We start from the raw sequence: 19,826 nt of genomic DNA on the forward strand, positions 1-19,826 counted from the left end.
TCTAAATGGGAGTCAGGGTGTAACCTTTTCGTTGTTGTAAGTTTAGGCAGAAGTTACTGGTTATGATTCTTTAACACAAAACCCAAAATGACCTATGTGATCATTTTGAAAAGACTAACCATGCTTTTAAAAACCACGGGGAGGAAATAAAATGACAAGGCCAGTGACTGGATACTCTTGTCCAGGGTTATAAAACCAGGTAGACAGCATTCCGGAAACATCTTCGGTTTAGGAATCAGAAATTTTGCCTCTTACTAGTTAGTGGTCTCGGGCAGGGATTTCTTTAAATCTGGAATAGCTTATCTAGGAAGCAGAGTGATGGTACCAAAGTTGGGGGGTTCAGTAACTAAGCGATCATTACTCAAAAGTTCTAGAATCTCTCCTGGCGAAGTAATAACATTTTAATGTAGTCATTTATATTCTTTACTTGCGATGTTGTAAAGTAGCTTACAGTATCTGAGAGCCAGAGCCCTTGACTTCAGGCTCCTGAAAAGGCTTCTAATTTTTTTTATGAAGCAGAAAAGATTGGCTTTTGCACACACATGGACATAACTGGGACAAGCTTCGTACTCAGAAAAACTCATTGCTTTTCCACAAATAGTATGAATTTGGGCAAGAACAGTTTTGCCAATATAATTTTGGGCTAAGTTAATAAAATATACTGATTCTTAGTAAGTGTCTCCAGACTCCAAGCCTAACACCACCTTACACTTTCAGAAAGAGGAAAAGTGAGGAACCAAAGCTTCCCTCCTTCATACTATTTTAAGACACAATCACACAAACAAGAAGCCAAAACAAAAATAACCACTCTTATAGAAAACAATAATCATGTCAGTGTTTTGCTTTGTAGTTCAAGACCAATAAAGACAATGTGTTTATGTATCCTAAGGACAGTCTAAGGACAACTTAGGGTACCTGGGGTCTGTTCTGAAGTTTTTAAGCCATTCTTCATTTGATTTTCCATTGAGCTCTAGATCTGACCACATTATCATATTTATTTTGGGCCCTGTTTAGTCTGATGATACCACATATGAATATCCTGATTCTGGAAATGGCAGAAATTTTCCCAGTATCTGGACAACCACCAACATAAGGGAAAGGACCCAATGTTCTGACATAAGCCAATGAAGACATTTTCATGTTTTTGGCTTTACAAACACTAAAGCCCATTATAAACTAAGATTTCCTGTATATTCACTATTTGGTGGTTCCTTTACTGAGTCACTCAACAGACATTTCTTGAGCACCTACTACGTGCTGGGCATTTGAGGTGCTTGGGAAGTAATGCTATCTCAACTAATGATTTCTTTCCCTGTTCCCTCCCCAGGCTTGCAAGCTACTATGTGCAACAGGCAGTAGGAAATACATGAAGAGTGGTGAATGTACTGAGGAAAAACAGAGAGAGAGCGCCCAGTAGGCTACTTGGTATAAGTGGTCAGGGAAGGCAGCTCTGAGGAAGGGACATCTGAGCAGAGTTACAGGAGGGACAAAAGCAGTGTGTGTAGTCTCGAGAAGGAAAGTGTTCAGTCGATGCTCTTAGCTACACTTAACAGTGACAGAGGGAAAGTAAAGCTGAACAAAGCCAGGCCCTTCCACTGCCTCAGGCCGGCTTTAGCGGACCTGACTTGTCAGGCAGAGCCCCATGCCAGCTCTCCGTGTGACAAACCCTCTTGACTACAGAATTTCTTCACAGTTAAAAAGAAATGGACCAGATGCACTTCAAGGCTCTTCCATTTCCAAAAATCTGTGATCCCCAGCTCTTACTTTTTGGTTTTGTGTGCTCCCTGAAAATGTTGAAGAAAGGCTTAAAATTCAAGTTCAAGAGTTTTAAATGACAGGGAGGGGGAGGAGATGTATTTTAAAATGTTGCCCCCAGCCTGAGCTCTCTCCTCTTCTGTCTGCCTTGTAACTGGGAGGTGCTGATTACACGTGGGAGGAAATAAAATGCTGAGGTATTTCTAGTCTTTCTTTCTGGGGAATGAGACATGAAAATTAAAAAATCATTATCTTCCTCCAATACTTCTCTCTTCTCTCTAGAGAGAGTTCTTATGAATAAAAAGAAGTAGAATAAGGAGGTTTTTATATTCTCAACAGATGCCAACAGCAGAGCAGGACAAAGACATCCATATTGTGGAGCCTCTGAAGACAATGACAAGGGTAGGTTGGCTATGTCTTGTACTGGACAGGCCAGACCGTTTACTCCTGCTCTTGAAAATGTGGCATCTTATTTTCTTATGTACAATCTAGCTTATAAAATAAAGCCTGCTTCAGAACTTAACGTGCCTGTTGATTCAAGCTCTTTGCTCTTTACTAAATAGGTTTCCTATTCTGAGCAAAGGCGACGTGCTGCCTTGTCGCAGAAGTTGGGCTTGAATATTTTCTGTCCATCCTAGCCCAGTTGGTGCCAAAGCCCCTTCAGGAGGAGGGCTCGTGTCCAACACGGAGATGGGGGAGAGGTCAGCACACCTGTCACTTGACTTCCACTTTTGGCATTTGCTGGAACTAAGGGCGACACAATTAATTTTCTGAGCTGCTGACAAACTGGGAACAGCATCGTCTTCCCTATCTTCCGGAGGGGACCTGCTCTGAATTGTCAAAGCAGCTGATTATAAAGTTCTCAGCAAAGTACAAAGCGTGACACAAACATGAGAGTATTCATAAGAGCAGCAAGCACGGACAGCACTTAACACTCGCACTGGTGATGCCTGGAACACGGAGAGCGTACTGACTTACAGTAATGCTGCGCTGGCTGCCACAGGAAGGCACCCCGCCCCCCGAAACTGGGTATTTTTTTTTTAAACTTGGGGGAAAAGAGAAACTTGAGGTTCCAGATAAGCAGAAAGACTTAAAATTAAAGAAGTGGGCATTGGACCTAGACTTGGTGCTTGGGCTGGGATTTTAATCCTCACGGGGTCGGGGGTGGGTGGGCACAGAAGTTGGCCTATAGTCTGCACGACCTAGGGAGTAAGAATAGAGTTCCCTGCTTAAAACCTCCATCTGACATGGGGACAAGAAAACTACCCGCCAGCCCAGGAAAGTTGTAAGGAAGCTTACCTTCTGTCCAGGACCACAAACGAGAGAAAAACAAAAAGAAACAGACCTGTAATACAGTCATACTCTAAGCCTACACCAAAGTGGGTATGAAGTCCACAGTTCTAGTAACTGGGTCTGCATGACCCCAAGCTAAGAAGTTCACGGTAAACACAGGCCAGGTCTTATAAGTGCCTCATGGGGGGCGGGAAAAAAAGGAAAAGAAAAAAAGAAAAAAAAAAAAAAAAAGATGAGCGCACACACACAAATTATAAACTGAAACTGGTTAGAAACCGAACTAAACTGTACTACCATGGAGGAGAGTCTACATACACGACATGTGGGAGGATTTCAGAGATAACAGAATAATCCGAAAGAGAATACGAAATAAGCATTTTTAGGAATGATTGGAGAGCTATGGATGAATTAAAAAAGAAAATAAAAAATGAAAGAGCATGACAGAACCGTAACTGAAAAGACCAAGCAAATTTAAGAAGACCCAATAGAATGATGAGTAATTAAACACAGTTAATGAAGAAATAGACACAATGAACTGGTAAAGGGTAGGTTATAAAAAGCTTAATAAGAAAGAATCAGCTGAGAACTGAGCCCACAATACAGCAATGAGATAGATACTAGGGGTGGAGGGGGAGAGGGAAAGAAGGAGAGAGAGAAAGGGAGAGAGATGGAAAACAGGAAAGCTAAGAGATTAGGAAGACAGAAGGTAAAGGTGAATCACATACCCAGGAGGAGTACTGGTGCAGATCACCAGGAAGAATGGCAAAGATACAGTATGTGAGAAATAACTGCTGAGAATCTTCTAGAATGGAGGGAAGACAGGGTCCTCATATTGAAGAATTACAGTGAGTCCAAAGCAGAATCAATATAAAGAAATCCACACACAGGTTCATGAGAGCAAAGCGATACAGTGCCAAAGTTGCAGAGAAAATTCAAAATTGCCAGAGAAAAGAGATTTACCCACCAAAAAAATGACAATCAACAAGCTTCTCAACAGTCGTGGAGGTCGGAAAACAAGAAAGAAAGTCTCCAAAGTTTTAGGAAAACAACTGTTAGCCAAGGCCTCTAGAGCTCAACTGCCGTTTAACAGAGAGGTCAGATAAGCCCTCCCTTCAGACGAAGAGCTTCCCACGCTCAGACAGTGCTGCCTCAGCGGCAAGGCCAATCGTGGGAGCGGGTGTTCACACACAGACCTCGCTGACTTTCAGCAGGCCTGTGCCGGGACACCCTTATTTGCACGGCTAAGAAGCTTCCAGATGATTCTGATGCTGCTGATCTGTAGACAACACTCTGAGAACCAGGAACCATATTCATTTGGAGGATAACCTGGTGTTTGAACAGCAGGTCTAAGAACCAATGTGGGCAAAGAAATCTGTCTACACACACCGGAAGGAAATAAGCACTTGTCTGTTGTGGAAATGGGTTATATATCAATGGCTCTTTGGAAAGTTTTAAAATGTTGCCGAACAATGGAGAGTGAGTGGGAAGAATGGCGTGAGAGTTCCCTCAAGTCCCACCTTGCTCAGCAGGCGAGTACAGAGCTATTACTTTTGACATGAAGTACGATGACTGAAAACTTTAATGTAAGCACCAGAAGCAGAGAAATAGGAAATATAACTTCGAAGCAAGTATAGAAAACGAAAGGAAATAAAGGGTACTTCATCAACCTAACAGAAGGTAAGGAAAGGGGAAAAATACAGGTAACTGAGTGGGAGAAAAGACATACCAAGGAAATATTAAGAGAAAGTGAATGTAATTGACTGATAAAAGCCATGCTTGCCATCAGAGAGTCCGACACTACTGTCTTGGTTAGACAGAACGCCCAGGAAAAAAAAACAGCAGTGATGGAAATGGATAATTTGAACACCGTATGCTTGATTTAATGGACATGTAAAGAACTCTATACCCAACAAAGACAGAATACACATTCTTTTCAAACACAAAAGGAACATTTAGAAAAAATGGCCAAGCTGCCAAGGAAGTTTCAAATATCTGGTAATCAATATTCCATAGATAATATTCTCTGACCACAATGCAGTAAAATTGGAAAATTAGTAAGAAATGGATAGGCCAAAAACCCTTCCATACTCTTAGAAATGAAAAGCACATTCTGAATAGCTTGTAAGTCAAGGAGAGAAAGAAATCATGGAAATTACCAAATATTCAGAACTGAATGACAACAAAAGCCAGCTGTCTGTATTAAGTTGATAATTACCTAAATATACATGCTCTTCCTGAAAGAAGTATCCCTATTACTAATAAAAGAGTAAAACAAGGCTCTTTTGTTAGTTTAAAAAAAAAAAAAAAAGGATCTTTCTCTGGGTCAAATTTACTTGGATATATGATGCTAAATAATTTTCAACACCAGTAAGAACTAACAGTGTTTGAGTAAAGGTAGATGACCAGTTAAGTGATAGAGATGTTTCCAAAGGCTTCAGAATTATGTCAGAAGTCCTCTGTCACTTGAAAACCACACTGATTCCTGAATACCTTGTTTGTCAGGATGTAGAAGAGAAAACAGGACTCTAACACCTTATCGTGACTGTGAATGTATCAAAAGGAAGCCATGGTAGTAAGCCAGGTGTTGAAGTCACATAAAAAGCAACTATTTTAACTGAGGTATGATTGGGCACTTGGCGTTACACAGTAGCAAAGGAGCTGAACAAAGCCAATAAACAAATCCAACAATTTAAACTAAGGGGATGTTAAATATCAAAGGTACGTTTGCATGGCATTACCTTTCACGTTTTCAAACGGACTTACCTTTGTTAACTGAGAACCTAATTTGAATGGAATCAGATTAAAGCCACAAAAGCAGTATTTTAAAAATACCTAACGGCCTCTTAGCACTCAATATGCTTTTTTCCTTTTGCTCCTCCTCCAGTTTTTAGCAGATTCCCAGGTCTGCAATGCTTTGCTGAGGCCACACGTTTCCTGTAATTCCAAATTAGCTCCCCGCACTCATATAAACACTGGCCAGAGATGCTGGTCCATTCCCTGCCGGTGACCGTGACCCACGTGGTGTTCGGTACCAAGTCCTTACAAACACAGCGTGTGACAGGACTTTAAGAGGGCGCTCTACCTAGCTTCCTTCTGCGCCCGGCGTCTACGTGGGGGCTGCGAGGAACTGAGTGGGTCAGCAGAGACAGGAATTCTTAACTCTGCCAGCTCCAGAGGTTGGCTACAACCTCACCCAAACTTTTCCAGATGTCCCACGCTGGAAGAGAGTCAGAATACAGCTTAAATTTGTTAGCACGCATTTACCACCCTTGGCCAAAAGAAAGGACAGAACGCTACAGATACAGGGCTTGGCTTTGTATAAAAAGAGAGAACATTTTAATTGTTGGACCTTTAATCCACCTTTTTACAAATGTGAAAAGAAAACGTTTAGTTTTGTTACCATTAGCCAAGCGCTTTCTTTTCTGTTCTAGTGAAAGCCCTTCGAAAAGGCAAATGCAGTTGGATCCCACCCGGGAATTCAAGTGAGGAGGAGATGAGGGCGATTCTGAACTAGCCAAACACACCAGGCCCCTGGCACTGGGTAAGTGGTAATATTCCAGAAATACGTGTTTAGATGCAACCCAAATCTTACACTGAAGAGTAAAAACTTGAGAATACTGACCGGACCAGTAATCGCTGGATTCTGCAGTCTTGGGTCTTCCCACTGAGTAATTTTGCTATCTGAAAATTAATGTTAAAAAAAAAAAAAAAATCAGCATTTCCAATCTATTCTGTGTCAAAAATGTTTTAAAAAGAATTATTTCTGGGTTTTTCAAAAGTTGTCCCCAAAATGAGTAACTCAGCATTTCAGGGTTAGAAGAGCACCTAGTCTATATGGCAGCCCCTCCCCCAATACTGTTTAGTTAACAACACTCCATCAAAAATGCACAACTAAAGCCAAACCATCTATTCACACTGTTTTTGGCAAGAAAACCTGCCAAAATTTCAATTATAAACCCCTGTTCTTTCAAGGGTTTATAACTTGATCTTGACCTCCCTTTAACTGAAAAAAGGCACAACAAATCTTAGTCCCTAAAAAGTTAACACACACAGACACACACACACGATTTTTCTCATTTCAAGTATTTTTTTCTTTGCTTACAGTGTTGGCAAACTGCTTTCAACTAAGAATCCTACATTGGACAAACGAGTAATCCATTACTCATGTCACTCATATGCACACAAAAATCAGAGCAGCTGAGGAGTCCAAAACCGTGAGCATCAGAGAGAGCCAGTGAAGAGGAGGAACGTTTCCCTTTTGGTCACGTTGGCAAGAAGTGGGTTTCTTTCTTATAAATGAGTCAGTGTCAGCAAGACTGTTCAACGGCACCTATGCAATTATTCCAGGGGTGCAGGTGACATGGTGCCCTGGGTGCCCCGAATCACGTGGGTTTTCTGACTATGCCATGGGATTGCGGTGTGTGTGGGAGGCAGGGACGGATTCGCATGAAATATACAGGGAGGGAAGACTGGGGGACAATGGGTTCTCTCTGGGACTTCAGGGAATCTAAGTTGGTTTAAAAAAAAAAAGGAAATTAAAAATATTGATTCTGCTCATTTCCTACATATCCTGTAAACAAATAAGAATAAGCAAAAAATTTGGTTTTAATGACCGTAGCAGGAATTTCTCCAAATCTGGTATTCTAATTATTTTAACGAAAGTAGAGGTCAAGTTTTAAAATCCACTGCTGAAGCACAGGATTCTAGATTGATGTTGGCAGGAAATGTACGTGAGACATTTCAATGGTTTTAGAGAACTTTGATGGAAGCAAAAGGCATTTTGAGTCCCTTACCTCATGCATAAGAAATCTGGAAAGTAAAAGTTGCCACTGTGATAGAGAACGAAAGAAAACAAAATAAAGAGACTACAGCTGAGTGACAGCTGCCTGGACCATAATCTTATCACCAAGCTACCCAGGTCAAAGCTGAAGTTAACTAATGACGACCTACACATGGCGCCTCCCACAGTCTATCCAGATCTACTCTTGACATATGTGCCCGCATTTCCCATGGCAACCTCAAATCCAACTTGACCAAAACCAAACTCATAATCCTCCAGAAACAAAACCCATTCCTCCCGTACTCCCAAATGCCAGCACCAGAGCACACTCACTGTTCAAACCCGTCACTGGCCCCATCCCTATCCTCCCTTGCCATTCTCCTCTAATGCTTGCCAAGCTGTGTCCTCCGTCTCACTGAGAAAGCTGCTTTCTGGAGGGCAGATCGCTTCCACGGACTCTGTCCTATGTTTCCCTGGCCTCGGGCTCACTCAGCCCAGTTCGAGCCTTCCTCTGTAGTTCTGCCATGAGGATCTTTCTAAAGAACAAATCTGACCGTTGTCAGGCCCCTCCAGAAAAACCCTTGGGGCCTCCCTCCTGCCAGTAGAAGGGACCCATGTTCCCACCACTGGTGGACACCCTTGGACTGGAGCCACGTGCCTCCACGGAGCCCCGGCCATTTGCTGCCCCACCACAGTGCTTGGACTGTGGCCCAGTCCACACACCTTCGTACACCTGCATTTTTCTCCCTCCGGGGCTCGCTCTCCACCGGGCTTTCCTGGATAAATCTGACTCATCACTTAGGATCCATCCGAAAACTCATCTGTTCCTAAGGCCCTCCTGCAGCCAGCCCCCAGCCCTGGCGCCGGGCCACGTGGCAAGTTAGTGTGGTCTTTACTTGTTCTGCTTTTTCAAAGCTGGTTCACTCCTCTACCCAACACTGCAAATGCTTCCTGGGGCTCCCAAGTTTCTATGTGGTGACCATGCAGATCGATTTACAGCTAAGTATTGTCAATATAGAACAGGAATGTGAAGTGGCCGTTTATCCATTTTCCAGAACTTCTGAATGTAAACTTGCTTTTTGCCGTCATTGTATTTGAAATAAAGGGACAAGAATGAAGAAGAATGATAAACTCAGTTCATTTAGCTACTGTTAACAGATCTGCTAAGACTGCTGGCAAGAAATATGAAAGTAAGATTTTACAGCCTTACTGGAATTCTCTTTTCTCTTCTAGTTTTGTGTCTCAGACACCTGTGGCCACGGACTGAGACCAAGGGCAGACGAAGGGCATCCCTGGTCTTTAAGATGAACCACATGACCCCTAAAGAGAGGCAGTGATTCGGTTCAAGATCTTCCCTTAACCTTTTACCCCAGGCTCGAGACAGGAGCTATCTGATAAACGGCAATACTTCAGCTCTTCTGAAATGACGTCTTTAAGATGGTTATTTCTAATCCTGAAAATGTCGGACTTCTCAAGAGTTTATGAAGCAAAAACAGACAGCCTCATTGTTTAAAGGACAAGGGTACTGATGTCTTTGTCCTTCGTGTGCAGTCCTGTGTGCTGGTGATGATGGAGACGGGACGACTCTGCATCTGTCCTGAGACAACAGGCCGCACAGGAAAATGCCACGCGCAGGGATGGCGTGGCTTCTGCCTTGCACGCGGCAGGACAGCAAAGGGAGATGCGGAATTTTTCAAGAAATCCGATGTGGGGAAACTGCTTGGATGGAAGGAGAGCTCATCTGGAAGGTAAAGGCATTCTTAAAACATCACCTACCAGGCGAGGAAAGGCATTCTGGAGAGCACCTGTCAGCCCCATAGAGCTTTTTAAAAAGACACGTATTCTGTGCTATTCACAGGCTGGGTTTTGGTGAAACAGCACACGAAGTTAACTGTTTCACTGACATGTACCCCTTTATGGGTTTCCATTGAGTAAACCTTAACAAAGGGGAGAAATGGCAGAAACGCTGCCTCAACAGCAAACGAGGTGATCCTAAACCGATCTTTCCTCTTTCGCAGTTTTTGCTAATTTCCACTATTCTCTGGTTCAGAGACCCTTTTAGAAGGGTGGAAAGCAAAGGCAAACTTTAATCTCCATGTAAAGGACTGAAAATACCACCTTTTGTAGCTCAGATCAACCAGGCACTGTATGTGGTTTATACCATCCCCGGGAGCAAAGAGGAGCCTCAGACAGGCGGTCTGTTCTGGCAAGGGGAGTGGGAAGGGAGCGCGCTGAGTGCTGGGAGGGACTGCTGGACTGATCAGGAAGAAGGAACAGCCCAGACACTTAGCAGAACTACCCTCTCCTGCCTCCTAATGAACAGAAGCAGGGGTAGCCTGGCTGCTGCTTCCCTGAGGTGAGTTCTCTCCACTTTCCGACCAAGGACTTCACCTGCCTCACGCCTTCACCACGGACCCTCCGTGAATTAGCTTCAAGTCACTGTTTATTAAGCATCTACTCTGCATTATACTAGTCTACGCATAGCACTAGGAAATAGTCTATGATCTTTATTATTTCTCATGTACACTAGGATGGACTTTTGCAATAGACTTTTTCTTGTTTGGGGGCCGTGGCATTAAGAACATTCATAAAATTCTTTTCAGGTTGACCTGAATGTCGGATCACCAGCCAGAACATGGCCATGATGCTATGAGAAATATTCTGTGTGTAGCAGACCAAGCAAGGTTAGGATACTGTTTAAGATTTTAAGAAAAAGATCATTATCATTCGTACCTACCTTTGAAAGCCGAAACTGCAAAGCATTATAACTAAAAGAGGATTTGTTTTTTGTTCTTTGTGGAAAAAAGAGTGTGTCCCTTCCCTTCTTTTAACAAATTATGTTAGGAGTAGAATTATAACAAACAGCATAATAGAGAAAAAAGTGGCAGTACACATGTTTTATAGCATTTATGGTAGCAATTTTAGGTTCACTGTAAAACTCTGGAAAGCAGGCAAACCCTTAGTACTTTTACTGGTCAAAGACAAAACTAAGCCTATGTACCTTGAATTACTGAATTTTAACCCAAGATAGCCCATTCTCTCAAGAGCCCTAGGAATTCTACTTCTGGTTTAATTCTCAACTGCTGGGCTCCTTAATTTATAAAAAGTCTGTCAAGCTCATGAGGACACCCGTGGTCCGACTCTGCAGCCACCGGCTCCCGGGGGGCGGGGGGGACTTTTGATGAGTTAAGAGAATGGGAGGCTGGAGAAACCTGGGGCCGACTCGCTAATCTTTAGGAACCAAATGAAAACAAAGGACAAAATCCGACCAGCTGCACATGCCTCTCAACAGAACTGAAGACTTCTCTTACATACACATTTTCTAGAAGTTCTGGGGGATATACAAGTATGTTACCATGGAGGACATGCTGCCTTAAAAACAAAAACAAAAAACAACACTGGCTAAAAGTGAAACCTTTATTATTTTAGCTTTTAGTTGAAATGAGAAACCGCACATTTATTCATAGGTGCTGGAGCAACTATAATTTCAAGATACGAACTACATATAGATTAGTGTGCTGGGTGCAAAGGAACATGCTATGAATAGAAAATAAGTCAGAATGGGCTTCTTGGCGTAAGACCTCTGATGGTAGTGTTGAGGACACATGCTGCTTTCAGCATGGCTCACACACAGATTTTTGACTCCATTGTTACTTCTAACCTTATTTTCTATTACTAGATTGTATTTATTAAAAGCGCAGAGATCAAGGGGTTATTGACCCAAAATTTTTTTTAATGGGACAAAAAAAAAAGTTAATAGGTCACAAGATCAAATCGGGTAAAAGCTTGATGGGCTCCTTTCAGGCAAACTTGGGAGGAATGCACAGTACCGTAAGAGGGCACTGACTCTCTGGGTTCATTCTCACCACAAAACACCTGGCTGCCTGGACAAAGAGTAAAATGACAAGCCTTTCACTATAATCTGAATGATTCCGTCTCCCCCGCCCTCCACCTGCCATGCCTGTGTACCCATGAAAGAGCCTACTTACTGTGGTCGATATAAAATGTTCGGCCATCCAAGTGAATTCTTTCTTCCCAACCAGGCTGGTAGTAGAGAAAAAAAGAGAGAGAGAAAGAAAATATACAACCATAAGCTAACAGTTCCAATAAATAAATAAGCACACAAATAAATACATATGTAAATCAATCAATCGATCTCAATGGCTAAATTTAAACACTCCAAGGACACTCTCTGGCTCTCCTCTTCCAGGGTTCTTGTCAGGTTAAGAACAAACCACAAACATCTCACGTTAACCCGACAACATCTATCAACACACTATATATCATGTGTCCACCAGCCTCTGGCGCCCTTACTCGCTGTGTGATGACCAGGAAGCAGGGCCTGCTCTGTCAAAAGCTTCCAAGAGCAACTCCGGGGTTCCACGGAACAGCTGAGTTTAGGACGGAGTAGCTCATACCAAGTACTGAAGGGAGAAGGGAGGTTGACTTAAACATGCCAGAGTCGGAGGCTTTAGTCCTGTCACCGCGTGGCCAAGGGACCTACCGCTGAGATTCTCTCTCTCTCTCTGGACTCAGGAAATAGATTTGGGTATTTTTTCCGATGGAAGGCCGGAATGCCCTCATTATCTGAACGGTGCCTACTTGCTATTGCAACTCAGGGATCCAACAAGGGACGACAACCCGCGATCTTTCGTATCTGATCTCGGTCTCTGGCTCTCTTCAGGCTCTTTCCGTCTCAACCCAGGAGCCAGACAGTTCTGGAGAGGGAGGGATCTTTGTGTAAAGCCTGAAGAACGAAGACTGACCTCTAACCTTTCTAGATTCAAGTTGTGCCACCACAGACCACAGACCAGGCAACGGAGAGGTTCTTCCGCTGTGAAAATCCCCTCGAGAACTCCCAGCACCCCCTGTTCTACAGGAGCCTCAAGTCTCCCCACCTTCTTGCCCTCGTACGGCTTTTTGACTGTGGATGGGGGGAGGCTGAGAAAGTAGTGAGTGAAGTTTCAATCCAGCCCAACATGGAGTAAACAGAGCTCAACGCCCACTTGGGCCCCCCAGAGACAAGAAACCATCAAAGAAATTAAATTTTAGACAGTCCTCAACAGGAGAGAAAAACTTAAAATACATCTGCAGGCTAATGATTTACAGAAACCGTCGGTGATTACTTCCTTTGTCTCCCACTGTTTTCAATATTTCTGTTCCAGTGACTGCATTAGCAGGACGGATGGAACCTAACGGTTGCAACGTTAGAAAATAAATGCAAGCGGCCTGTTACATGTAGAGACCGCCTCTTACATTCTAGTTACAGGGTCTACTTTCTCTGAGCCGCTAACATTCAGAAACCTCTTTTACAAGTACAGGGCATCGACTGAATGTGCTTTTGCAATCCAGCCATGCACCCAATTCTATGAAGCGGTTACTGACCAATGGAACTAAAAATGCCTGGAGAAAGAGAAGGCCCACGGGGTCTCTCCATCAACATGGTGCAGATAAATGGATAAATAATTTGAGACTAGTCCGCGTGTCTCCAGCGTACTCACAGGAAGAGGGCCGAGGTCATTGGGGTTTAAAGATGCCTTTGACCGCATGTGTACTGGAAATTTCAGGCGTGGATCTTCCTGCAAGAAAAAACGTCAAAGGCAGAGGACATTACGAGGGATTCTGTGTGTGATGTCACTGGCTCCTTCCCTTCTGGAGCAGGGCAGTCCAAGGGCATGGAGCTGCTCGCCTGCCTGCCCTGGGGAAGAGAGGTCTTCTCTTTGTATAGGAAGGCTGGTGGACCAGCTCTCAAGAACGATTTTATTCTTCTCCTTGTCCTTGGTGAAAGCAGAACAGTGAGGGTATTTCAATTAATGATGAAGTGTTTTCCCCCAGAGAGACTTCTAGCAGGTGAAGAGGAAGAGAGTCCCAGCAGGGGGGTTACTATGGAAACCAGAACAGAAGTGGCCGGTGCAGATGAGGCACTCTTGGACAGAGAGGGTGGGGATGGTGGTGTATACATCTCTCTTTGCTATGGAGCTGCGGAGCTGCGGATGAGGGCAGCCAGCCTTCCAATCGGTCCTGAGCTTCCTACTGTTCCCTTCTACTCCCTGATCTGTGACTCTGATCTGAGGATCAAGTCGTGTCCTGGCCAGAGTTCGGTGGCCTCATTACATAATACCTCCTACCCCTAACTAGAGAACTTTACTGAGATTCCTGATGCAGTCCTATAAATGAGATTCTCATTTATGTCTCAATACTTAAAAGTTTGCCAAAGATTTCTCTTGGGGGATATGGCTCATAAGATACTACAAAGAACCAACGAAAGAGAAAAAAAACAACAACACAACAAAGGAGAAATCTGTGCTCTGGCATCTTGGGTCATGTTTTATAACTGACAAAGAACAGGCAGGTGTCAATCAGGAGGCTGTGCACACATGATCTCTGCTCCTTTAGATGAGGACACCGAGCTGCTGAGATCAGGAGAACTTGCCCAAAAGCCCTCACCCAGAGTCTGGGAGGGCTCTGAACACAGCCCCAATGAAGTGCAATGAATTTCAGAGAATTCATGCTTTAAACTCAAAAGATTAGGAAACAAATGATAAAATTCAGAATAGCACACTGTCAATCAAATAAGCCTGAGATTAAAAAACAACAAAAGGAAACCTAAAAAAACTCCCTTTATTTCAATTACATGAAAGCCTTTGTTACTGGCAAATCACTAAAAGTTTTCTGCCTCACCACTTTCCCAAGGCAACAAGAAAATGAAATAACTGGTATAAACCTCGGAAAAAAATAAAAATCACTTTGTGACAGCTGATGGGTATGAAAATGCCCTCAAACTGATTATAGTGAGGGTCGCACATATTTAATGGTCTAAAAACCATTCACTTGCATATTTTAAACAGGTGAACTGTAGGGCACATAAGTTATACTCTGAGAGAGCTGTTAAAAAAATTTCCCAATTCAACAGTCTAAGCTGTTAGCATCACTGGATTATAACAAAGTGACAGATTTTTGGAACTGGCAAAGTTTATTAAAAAAACAAAAAACAAACCTCAAAAAAGCCAACCCTGACTTTCTATTCACTAGAGCAAACTACTAACTGAAGAAGTAAATTGTGTCAGGAGTTTACAATGGCTACTGACCCTGAACCTCACTGATGGCCTTTTTTTTTTTTTTTTAAGATTTTATTTATTTATTTGACAGACAGACATCACAAGTAGGCAGAGAGGCAGGCAGAGATCCTGATGTGGGGCTTGATCCCAGGACTCTGGGATCATGACCTGGGCTGAAGGTAGAGGCTTTAACCCACTGAGCCACCCAGGCGCCCCTCACTGACACCGCTTGTAAGGGTAATGAGAGGCATGAAATCGGTCCTGTATTCTGCTGTATACTGGAACACAAGCAGTACAATAAACAGACACAGTAAGGTTCTGGATTTGTAAGGTCCAAGAAGCTGGAAATTGGGCAAACGTTTTTGACAGGTTGACTGTGGAAGGAGGAAAAACTTGGGAGCACCCACTGAGAGCCAGCTCTGAGCTGGGGCCGGGGATGCCCACCACAAGGTCCCCTGGGCGCCCCCCTCCCAGCTGCTGAGCACGCTAGCTCCTGGATGCCGCACGCAACCCCAGCCATGCCGCTGGGCCACACACACAGGCTACTGTGAGAGACAGTCAGTAAAAAGCTGGTGATTTCAAGGACACTCAAACAGAAAGCAGCAGGTAAAGTTACAGAAAAGTGTGGGGGTGTGAGGATGAGGAGCATGAAGCAGAAAACTCATTATTATAGGTCTGCTAAAATGGCCTGGCATGGAAACCCGGAACTCGTAGACAGAGGGCTGGAGGCCCTTGGGGTTCTATTATTTTATTATACCACCGGAAGTCAGAACAATGGCAGCACCCGCCTTCCACCACGCTCTACAGGCTCAACCTAAAGGGCGCTCCTGAGCCCACCCCCACGGTGAATCCGTGAACCACTGGCCCCCAAGCTGGTGGAGCAGGTAAAGGCAGCCAAGGCCCCACAGGGCTGGCTGGGTCAAATCAACACTTGTGATTTTTCCTTCCTGGGAGAAGTCAACAACCATGCCTAGGCCAAACCATGAGGTTTATGAGGCTGGACCTGGGCAAAAAACAAACCTGCCACTTACTGAAGGTACATTCTCTCTTGCCACAAAAACCAGTCAACGCTTTATCCCCAGAAGACATAAATGCACTCTTACATACGCACACCTCCAGCTGCTTCCTTAGCAGGACGGGCAACCTGAGGGCCTTGTGTCATCTGCCTTCAGACACTTGGTGGCCTCCAGCACGCATTCGTGGCCCTGAGGACCCAGGCAGGGACAGAGTGATGCTCCCTGGATGTGGTCTAACCCTATCCCGGAGAGACTGCTGGCACCCGGCCTGGGTTACCCGGTGTGTGAAAGGCTGTGTTTTATAAATAGACTTCAAAAGGAATCTGCCCCTATCAGCGTATACAAGGGGACACTCGGCCTGTACCTTTTCATGCTGCTGGCTACATGCAGGAAGAAAGACATACAAGCAGGTCCCTGAGGCAGGACCAGTGCTCTCCTAATTCCCAACCTGTCCTACCAGCTTCTCTTCCTGTTTCCATTATAAAGCTCACCTTCCAAGAATAGCTATGCTGTTCTCTTAAAACACACACACACACACACTCTCTCTCTCTCTCTCTCTCTCTCTCCAAACAGATTCTAAGCTAAAAACCGTCTTTTACCCTTCCCTCCGTCTTTCATCGAAACAGAGAGGCAGGTGAGAAGGTGCCTTCCACGGAGGGCACTCTGTACCGGCCTTTTCTAGAATGGGTGACGTCGCTGGCCCAGCACCTCCAGGCTGAGTGGGGAAGGGGAGTCACTGGAGGACTTCCCAGTTGTCACCCTGAGGATTTTCAACAGCAGCAGCAACAAAACACTGGTTTAACACACTGAAATGTGAAATGAGTACATGAGTCAACAGCAAGGATCTGGGTGGAAAGGGGCAACAGGGAATTCAACCGGGGGTTCGTTCAGCAGCGATGCAGGCTACAGACAAAGCTGGTGTGGAGGTTACCAGAAACCCATGCCAGCTGTAATGCCACGGCACTTGTGGTGTGGACAATGGCGAGAAGGTTCGGAGACCCGACTGCTAAGCTCATTCGAATGCCTCCCCCTGCAGCTTGGGGGTGGGGGTGAGGGGCACAGCGGTCTGTACATTAGCTCATCCATCTCCTCCGACGACACCCACCCTGTGTCTGGAGCTCCCGTTTCTGGCTCTGGGCTGGAAAGCACAGCGTGACAGCCGCAGGTTCCATATCCACCAGGGAAAGAAAGGCCTAAAAACCTCTATGACTGTCTTTTCCAAAGAGCGGCCTATCTTTCATTCCCAACTTGCCCACAATCCTGTCATATCATCTCTGGGCGAAAAGGCACGTAGGACAGAGTGACACGCTAGCATGGGCCTTGGGAACAGTTGTGAATTTGTTAAATGAAATGTCACCAGATCTCCATGATGAATTCCCCTCACCTCCGAAGAGGAAGAACTCTGAGTGGGTCTCAGAACTGTTTAGAACATGTGGTGGCATTTTTGGTTGTCCCTGTGGCGGGGGGCGGGGGAGGAACGGTGGCTATTAGCCTTTAGCGGCAGGAGCCAAGCACACTGGATGCCCCGCCATGAAAGGCACAGTCCTGCCCCAAAGGCAGAGAACGTCTTTGTGGAGACATGCTGCGTCACGAGCCACCGGATGTTAGAGTGTGAACCCTTTAGGGACTTAGTGAATGGGACACCATGGGCCAAGTGGGAGTGACTGGTCTCTGTGGTCCAGGTCTCTTTCCTAACACAAGACTACTGTTCTATCAACTGTACACAACACCTGGTGCCTTCACTGGAAGTGGGAATTTACATGTGATCTCTGGAAGCGTAAGACCACGTGGCTGGGGCCAGCAACCATCACCCAAACTCAAGCAGTACAGATGACAGACAGGACAGACTTAAGCTCTGTACCCGGAGAGTTAGGCAGGGATACAAGGGACAGGAAGAAAAGCAACACTTCCTGTGGCATCAGAAATAGAAACAAGAAAACCAAGTGCAGTTTAATCATAGGTCTAGAGACCAACAGAGCAGAAACACACCACTGACTTCTAAAAAGGACCTACATGCTACGTTAAATAAGACACCACGAATTCAGCTCAGGAATGAAAGACGGACCAAGGCATACAGAGATATACATGGGCACTTCTGATTCATCTGATCGTGTTCGTTAATCCAACAGATTGTCTCTCCTGCAGGATTCAGGGGCACATGGGAGAGCAACAGCATCAGAAGAAATCAGTTTTGACAAAACGTTCACCAGAAAGATCTATCAAATTTACAACCGAAGTCCTCAGTACATCTCTTAACGCCCAATTAAAGGAATGAGACGGAGCACAGGAGTATAAAACATGAATGTGATGTGAACAGTGAAGACTAAAAGGACACATCAAATAAAGGTGATCGTGTCAACAGAAATGCAGAAAAAAACTGATGAGGAGAAATGATTAAAAAAAGATTAGAACGCCTAATAAAATTAGAGGATCATGGGAAATGAAGCCATGACATCAAATTCCTGGCCCTGGGGAGCACGACACCTTTCTCCCCACTATGGTAAATTGTCAGGACTAGAACCTTCCAGGAGTCCTATGAAGGACTGGCGCCAATCCCAGAGGCAGCCACAAACCTGTGCCCAGAGGCCCCCTCCTCACCGCCCCCCACCCCCACCGGCCCTGCCAAACCACGTCCAGATGTAGGCTGAGGAGGTCCCCTTGGGGCCATGTTTCAGGGTCAGGGAACCTTCCCTCCAAGAAACAGGGCTCCTGAGTAAGGAAATCGGACTCCATGGCAGACCTCGCGACGAAAACGGAACCAAACAAAAGCAGCGCCTTACCCACGTTGTAGTCTTTGTGTTGTGGTCAATGAAGAAGGGCCGGCCGCTGGGCGCTATCCTCATTTCCCAGCCGGGCGGCAGGAAGCTCTGCGTGACTTTGTGTTGTGGTTTGGGGGAGTTGTAAGGTGATGGCTGTGGGGACTGTGGGTTGGAAAGGGTATCTTTCACAGCCCGGCGTATGGGCGAGTCCTTGGCGCCCTAAGGAATAATAAGGAGCATTAGAACGCTTACCAGGGCTCTTCCGGAGGTCTCAAAACGGACCCGGGTACACAAGGAACGCTCCTCTTTGGAGGCACGACAGAGAAGCTCCTGAAACCTGTTTCTGTCATCCATTTACTTTTCAACCTATCTAACTTTCCAAGTTTCTCGGCTGGTTAAGCACACGACAATATTAAGTACTTACAACCAAGGTCATTGGACAGCTTCCTCAGTACACACCCAAAACATGGTTCTGTAGTGAACACGATGGAAATCTTACAGAGGGCGGAGGAATGGGTGCCCCTGCTCGTAACGAGCTCACAGTCTAATGAGGAAGGGGGAGGCAGTTACGAGAGCAGAGAGAGAAGACCCTGCACCCACGGAGACAGCCGTCAGACTAGCACAGGGGCCACCCACAGCACTTATACCCCAGCTGGGAAGCGATCACATCCACTCCCAGTCGTCAGCACCAGGAGCCCCGGGATGGGGTCCACGGCTAGCTCTAAGACACAGTCAAGGTCAGAACTTCACACATTCACTCTCTGGCTTCTCTAACTCGGACACTTGTGATGTGAAGGGAAGGCACCAGCACCAACACAAACAGGAGAGCACAAGCAGATGCCCAGCCGTGGCTTTGAGATGCGAGTGTGCATCAGAAACACGGATGCCTGTACGGCGACAGGCCCTACAGTTGAAAGGAAAAAAAGAGAAATGATCAAAGCAACAGCTGTGTTTGAAAACGCGATGGAGGCATCGGTCTCAGGGAGAGTTATTCACGCGGTCAAGAGCAAAACACAAGGAGAATGGAGCAAGTATGGAAGAGAGGCGTCCCCTTCCAGCACGAAGACCCGTGGCGGCCGCCGAATGAGAATGGGACTCAGGTGGCGGCCACGGGTGCGAGCCGGGCGGCACAGAGAAGCATGAAGGATGGACGAGGGAAGCCTGC

The 19,826-nt window shown here is 45.3% G+C and overlaps 1 protein-coding gene across 7 annotated transcripts in view; it reads right to left on the bottom strand.

The window, feature by feature from the left end:
- NEDD4L (NEDD4 like E3 ubiquitin protein ligase) overlaps positions 1-19,826 on the bottom strand; it is a 338,543-nt gene that overhangs the window by 31,214 nt on the left and 287,503 nt on the right. For 6 of the 7 annotated variants that reach the window (XM_047698213.1, XM_047698212.1, XM_047698215.1 and 3 more), the window contains 4 exons: positions 18,683-18,880; positions 13,330-13,407; positions 11,818-11,872; positions 6,671-6,729 (listed from right to left, as the gene is read on the bottom strand). In XM_047698213.1, the coding sequence (XP_047554169.1) occupies positions 6,671-6,729; positions 11,818-11,872; positions 13,330-13,407; positions 18,683-18,880 (390 nt within the window). The remainder of the gene's footprint in view (positions 1-6,670; positions 6,730-11,817; positions 11,873-13,329; positions 13,408-18,682; positions 18,881-19,826) is intronic. The other variant, XM_047698211.1, reaches the window with a different exon arrangement.

Source organism: Lutra lutra, chromosome 12 (assembly GCF_902655055.1).
Source record: "Lutra lutra chromosome 12, mLutLut1.2, whole genome shotgun sequence".
Taxonomy (NCBI): Eukaryota; Metazoa; Chordata; class Mammalia; order Carnivora; family Mustelidae; genus Lutra; species Lutra lutra.